General features: G+C 36.8%; 1 protein-coding gene across 1 annotated transcript; it reads left to right on the forward strand.

The window, feature by feature from the left end:
* Positions 1-509: 509 nt before the first annotated feature.
* On the forward strand, positions 510-1,460 carry LOC103541589 (olfactory receptor 4X2-like). Its single transcript, XM_070566037.1, has one exon. It carries the CDS (start codon positions 510-512, stop codon positions 1,458-1,460), a length of 951 nt encoding a protein of 316 aa, XP_070422138.1.
* Positions 1,461-7,430: the final 5,970 nt, after the last annotated feature.

The raw sequence follows: 7,430 nt of genomic DNA on the forward strand, positions 1-7,430 counted from the left end.
TCAAATGTAACAGAGAGACTTCTAACATGGAGACAGCAACACTGTTTTTTCTGCCCCACATTGTCCAATGAGGCATTCATTTCCTACATATATCTCCCCTCCTCTGGTCTGTTTTCACTAGCCCAATGTTTACAAGCAAATGATTTTCCTTGCATTTAACTAACATTCTTGATGATTCTCCATTGTTGGTAGGATAAACTCCAAAGTCCATAACAATCCTTCATGAACTGGTGTTAGACTCTATCTGCAGCTTTATTTTTGTGATTCTCTGCTTTACTCCAGCCACACATAGATGAATTTTTATAACCTTGTATACTCTTCTGCCTTTTTGGAATGTGCTTTCCTTCTTGTATATATAACTAACTCCTATTTATTTTTCAATTTCCAGGTCAGAAGCTTTTCAGATATGTAAGAGATTATTATGAATTTCACCCACTTAATGAAGGAGTCTTTTATTTTGCATCATTTCAGATCATCCCACCCAATTACTACCTCCTGATGATGACCTCATGGCTAACACACACAATGTGACTGAGTTCATTTTTCTGGGACTTTCTCCCAATCAGGATGTGCAGAAAGTTTGCTTTGTGCTGTTTCTGTTCTTGTACACAGCAATTGTGCTGGGGAATCTCCTCATTGTGCTCACTGTCATGACCAGCAGAAGTCTTGGTTCCCCCTTGTACTTCTTCCTCTGCTACCTGTCCTTTGTGGAGATCTGCTACTCATCTACCACAGCCCCCAAACTCATCACAGATTTGCTGGCTGAAAAAAAAGCCATATCTCTGTGGGGCTGCATGACACAGCTTTTCTTCATCCACTTCTTTGGTGGCACTGAGATGTTCCTGCTCACTGTGATGGCCTATGACCGCTATGTGGCCATCTGTAAGCCCCTAAACTACACCACCATGATGAACAGGCAGGTGTGTACTGTTCTGGTGGGAGCAGCATGGGTGGGGGGCTTTGTACATTCCTTTGCCCAAATTCTTCTCATCTTCCACTTGCCCTTCTGTGGCCCCAATGTGATAGACCACTATTTCTGTGACCTGCTTCCTCTGCTCAAACTTGCCTGCTCTGACACCTTCCTCATTGGTCTACTGATTGTTGCCAATGGGGGGACCTTGTCTGTGATCAGCTTTATGGTCCTCTTAACCTCCTATGTAATCATCTTGCTCCATCTGAGGACTCAAAGTTCTGAGGGGCAGCGCAAGGCCCTCTCCACCTGTGGGTCCCATATCACCGTGGTTTCCTTGTTCTTTGGGCCCTGCATCTTCATCTATCTGAGGCCTTTTACCACTCTGTCTGTGGACAAGATGGTCGCCGTGTTCTACACAGTGATCACTCCACTCCTCAACCCTGTCATCTACTCCTTGAGAAATACAGAAGTGAAGAAGGCCATGAAGAGGCTGTGGATCAAGACAATGAAACTAGATGAGAAGTGGAGGGTGGAGTCTTCGTATTGATCCTTGGGTTTAGAATGATGCTGAGTGCAAACTGATGGGGCAGAATGGGATGAAGAAAAGTTCACAGGGCTTGCTAGTTCTAAAGTTGTTGTACCTGGTTCCCATCTTCAAAAACTTCATTCTAATCACTTGGAAAATATTTCCTCTTATGGATATACTATAACTTAATTAACCATTTTCTGTTATATGTTTAGATCATTAACAATATTTTACTACCATAAATAATTCTGTGGTAAGTATTCTTGAATAGAAATCTTTATACTTCTTTCTTATGCTGATTTTCTTTCAGACTCACTTGCTATATTAAATTTACTATGTTAACAGCTATAATGACTTTACACATAGTGTTAAATTGTTTCTCTAGAAAGGTTGTAATAATTCACCTTCCTTGTGAAAGTGGACTTGACAGAATTGGACACTGTCATTAAACATTTTCTTGATGAGAAATAAGATTTTACATAGTCTTAACCTATCTCCCCACAAGACACATCAATTGCAAAAGAACAATGTAACTCTACAATGAAGAAATCTGGAAGACACTTGCTTAAAAAATTACTCAAAGTCAACATCATCAGTACTGAGACTGGAGAGACACACAATGTCATTATTGTGGTATTCTTATCAAAATAACCTGAGTCTAATGATGACAAAATATCAGGCAAACACCAATTGAAAGAACACTCTGCAAAATCACTAGCCTGCATTCTTTAAAAGTATCAAGATAAAGAAATTGAAGAATTTTTCCAGATTATCGATAGACAATACCAAAATGCAGCCTGAGATGAGATAAGATAAGCACTGAGATGAGATAAGAACATTGCATCAAAGTTAACTTCCTGATGTTAATTGTTGTAAGTTTATGTCAGAGAATGTCCTTGGATTGAGGAATTATTTACTAAGGTATTTAAAGGTAAATGGGCATTATGTTATCGAACTTCAAATATTTCAGACAAAAGTTCTATCTACCTGTCTATCCATTTATCAATTGAGAGGATAAATAATAAACAAAATGTGGTAAAATATTAATATTTGCAGAATTTGGATTAAGGGTATACAGGAATTCTTTGTATTTTTATTGCAACTTTTTTGTAAGTCAGAAATTATTTTGAAACATAAAGTTAAAATATTTTGCAAATTAAACACCTGGCTGTGTAATATGCATTTCATTGTGTTTCTTTGCTGAGTGAGAAGCGTTGTTGTAATATTTAGCTTTGAGTCTTCTATATAAAGTTTTCAATGTTTAAAGCTTTACTTTTCTACATAGTAATATGTCAGGTTTTTCTTTTTATTCTTCCATGTATCTGTGTTTAGTTTATTACACATGATTAGTTAAATTTATATTTTCTTTTAAAATTGCTCAATTTTTAACATAGTTTTGTGCATTGGTGATATATTCATAACATTTTTAAAAATCAACAAAATAAAAAGGTACACAAGTGCAAAGTGTATTCCATGTCTTTCCTCATTCCTCCTTTTCCCTCTCCTATGTCCCCACTAGATAGACAATTCTCTGTTTCTTGTATTTCTTTTGGAGTTTCTTTAATCAAATACAGGTATAATATGTATGTTCTCTTTTATCTCTGCCTTTTGCACCAACAATAACATAGTGTGTAAATTGATCTGAAATTTGTTTTATTTACTTAACAATGTATCTTGAAGATTTTTCTATATTAATGCAAGGAAAACTTCTCCTTCTTTTCTTACACTTTTGTGGCATGCATTGAATGGATGCACCATCATTTACTTAAGTAGTCTACTGATAGATATTCGGGTTGTTTCCAACTAGCCTTGCAGTAGATAACCTTGATTTAAATATATGCATCTAAACTAGGATACATCTCCAGAATTGAAACTTCTGGATCATATGTATGTGTTTGTAATTTGATAGATATTACCAAATTGTACTTCATAGTAGTTGTACCTATTTGTACTCTCACCTACAATTCTGTCTTTCCTGTAAAATATTTTATTAAATTTGAGAATTTGCTACTCTGATAATTGAAAACCTGAGTGGTCAAATAATTTTAATTTACATTTTTCTAATTTTGAGTGAAGTTGAACATATTTTCATATATTAAAGTCCATTTTTATTTTCTGTAAACGTTTCCTATCATTTTCCCATATTTATTTTATGGGTTTTTTTTTATTATGTTCCAAGAACTAGCTATATATAAATATTTCTATGTTCTGATATGAATTGCTCTTTTCCCCCTGGTTTGTCATTTTTTTTGACTTAGTTTATTGTAATTTTTTTTGATATACAGAAGTCTTTGTTTTTATGTAGTTAATTATCGTTATATTCCTTTATGGCTTCTAGAATAGCCGAGGCCACACTGTTTCTTGTTGTGGAAGCTTTATGAATGTTTTAATATCTAGAATACTAGCTTCTCCTTGTTGCTCTTCTTTTTCAAAGCTCTTCTGGGTATTGTTTCTTTATATGATCTTTAGATTTAATTTTATTTCTCTTCCTGTTCTATATCCCCCAAAGGATTTGTAATTATTTTGACTGATGTCACATTACATTCATAAATGTATTTAGAAAAGATCAACATCATAATGATGTGAGTCTTCCCATCCAACATTATGGTTTGTCTTTCCATTTGCTGATGTCTTCTTTTCTGTTCTTCAATAAAGTTTTAAAGTTTTTAATAAATCTTTTAAAGTTGTATTCTTTTATGTCTGATAACAAGACATAGTTATCTTTCAAAGTCTCTTCCTTGGCCCTGCCAATTGAAAAGTTGGAATTAAAGTTACCCCAAGATAAAATGTCATTGCCGCTGTCAATGGCTTATGGGTCTGATGACCTCTTATTGAAATTATCTTTCAAATGTTTCCCATTTCTATTCAGGGTTTTGATAAATGTTAACTTTCTTTTCTTTCTTCCATTCCAAATCTAATCAACTGCAAACTTTTTATTTGTTTATTCATTGAAATATAGATGACATACACTATTATGTTAGTTTCAGGTACAACATAGTGATTCAACATTTATATACATTATAAAACAAAATTTGATGATTACACTGAATATACATCTTGGGCCAATAACATTCAATAGCTTTGGAAAGAAAAACAGAGCTAAGTTTTTTTTATCTGAAAACTAAAATGATCCTTACAAATCTTCTGAGAGGAATTCTGCCACTGAGGACCAAATTTGAAGTAATTATAGAAACAGAGAGCATTTACTTTCAAATCTGAATTTCACAGAGATTATTCACTGTATAATAGACCCAGTTTTGCCACGAGGGTGAAATGTGCCCATCTAAGATTCCTGCCCTCTGCACAAACATCCTGTGTATGAAAATGGCACAAGGCATAAGAATCAACTGGGTACAGAGAGAAGCCTGATGAAAGATAAAGAAAGGACATAACAATGAGAGGATTGGATTATGCTTATTTTTTGGTTAAAGAAACAGAGGCTTAGAGAGGATTAGTCACTTGCCCAAGGCCACACAGTTCATATTTACACTGAGGTCTGTATTTTCCAAAAAGTAGATGATTCCACTATCTCTCTTACTCCTGAAGACTTCCTTAAATTTTTGCATGACAAAGGCGTCATATCCATCTTCCCTTACACCATAATGTGGAATGAATTTTGTACAGCAAGTGCCAGAGTTTCTCAAACTCAATTAATCTGCGTCATTTGAAACTAACCGAGCTGGCTGTTAGGCATAAGGGGGAAGCTAAAAGGAGGAGGGTTGGGGGAAGACCAAAGTTGACAAGCCTCAACCACTGTCCTTGGAGGTGGGTATGGAGAAAGGAAAGTGTGAGTATTTCAGTTTACTTATTTATATATTTATTTAATATTTGGTATTATGAATTTGATAAAATGCACCTAACATAAAATTTACCACCATAACCATTTTTACATGTACAGTTCAGTGGTATTAAAGTACTTTGACATTGTCGAGTAACAATTAGCACCACCTATCTTCAGGACTCCTTTCTTCATCCCAAACTGAAACTCTGTCCTCGTTAAACACTCGTTCTCCACCAAATCCCTGGAAACCACATTGTACTTTGTCTATGAATTTTGCTACTCTACGTACTGCATTACTTGGACACATACAGTATTTTTCTTTTTGTGGTTGGCTAAGCATGTCACTTAGTATATTCAGCGCTATTTTATAATGTGGCTAACTATTCCTTAGGCTTGTTGTGACATCCTTAAATCAGAGCCCAGGATGCTGCAAGTCTACACAGAGTCGGGTGTCAAGCCTGCCTTCTGAAGGAGGAGCACCTTAATGAGTCCCCATCACACTCTGTACTAACAGGCCGACAAGGGGGAGTAAGAGCATAATCAATTATACCCTGATGCTCTCATCAATTATATGCATGCTATTACAATTTGCTTTTAAGCTTTGTGAGCTCATTCAATTATCAAAACAGTACAGTGCAAGACGTATTTTTATTTCTGTTTTTCAGATGAAAATGATAGGCTTGGAGGGGTTTCTGTTCTTGTTTAGTGTCACACCTCTTTAAGCAACAGTACTAGGACTAAACCCAGGTGTTCTGATCCCAAACCCTGTGTTCCTGTCACCAGGTCACAGTTCTGTAGCTGTTCCCCCACCGGCAGAGGGGAGCCTGGATGCAAGCTGGCTGTGAAGTGTGTGAATATTGACTCTGGATACCTTCAGGTAAGCTGCCAGAGCTTGTCTCACCCTGAGGGAATGACCACTTCAGAGGCTGTGGTTAAGACTTTTCTGTGTCTGATCACTCTTTGACAATATTCATAGCCCTCTAGTGTATGTCTGGTCTCTTTTTCATGCCTTAGCTTCAGGAAGCAGTCCTGAAACCCACCTTAGAGTCTTTCTTTGTGCGGACTTGCTGTGCTCTGAGGCTCTGAGTTAAGCATGCTGTGACATCCCATGGTACAATAGGCTTCTATAAAGTGGACTTCAATGTCTTTGGAATTATTTCTTAGCCATTGGTCCCAAGACTATTGAGGCAGCCTGTTACATTTCCTCTTCTCCATGTCCACCTCCAAGGACCATAGTTGAAGCTTGATGACTGTTCTTACCCTTTCAGCTTCTGCCTCATGCCTTGTAGGGAGCCAGGTTAGTTTCACAGGTTGCAGAATAATTGAAGTTGAGAAACTCTAGCACTCACTGTAAAAACTTGATTCTACATATGATTTAAGGCAAGACTGAGTGAAAATTTTATCGTGCAACCAATATAAATCACACTTCAGAGCAGAAGATGTAGTGGAAGCACCTATGTTTTGAAAGATTCAGTACTCAGTTCAAATATGAGCTGTGTGGCCTTGAATTAGTGACTGAATCTCTCCCAGTCAACATTTTATGTATAAAATATTCTCACATTTTTGTTGTAGGATTCATTAGCTAGTGCATGTACCTGGATCAGAGAAAATGCTCCAAGACAGCATTATTACTAACTCAAATCCTATTTTGAGAATATTATTAAGCAGCTGATGATGCTTTGTTCACTTATATCAAGGAGATTATGTTTTGGATAAATCTAGGCAGAGGGGACTCTAGAGGGAGCAGAATGACAATCATCCTCAAGGCCTCAAAAGTATGCTTCTAATTTTTGAAGGATAGTTCTTTGATTTTCTAATTCCAGGCTGTCAGTTCCTGTGCTTTAAACCATGGTCACTTTGAGCAATGTGGCTGAAATCGTTTTCTTGGGATTTTCCCAGAACTGGCATGTGCAGAAGATTATTTCTGTGATTTTTCTCCTCACATGCACAGCCATCGTGCTGGGTAATTGCCTCATTATGGTGATCATCATGGCTAGCAAAGGGCTTACCTCCCCCATGTATTCCTTCCTCAGCTACTTGTCTTTCATGGAGATCTGTTACTTTTCTGTTGCAGCCCCTAAGCTCATCCTTGGCTCTTTTATTGAGAGGAAATTCATTTCCTTCAAGGGCTGCATCACATAGATATTTTTCTCCATTTCTTTGGTGGCACTGAGATCTTTCTCCTGACAGTCATGGCCTATGACTGCTAT

The sequence above is a fragment of the Equus przewalskii genome, chromosome 11 (genome assembly GCF_037783145.1).
Source record: "Equus przewalskii isolate Varuska chromosome 11, EquPr2, whole genome shotgun sequence".
NCBI lineage: Eukaryota > Metazoa > Chordata > Mammalia > Perissodactyla > Equidae > Equus > Equus przewalskii.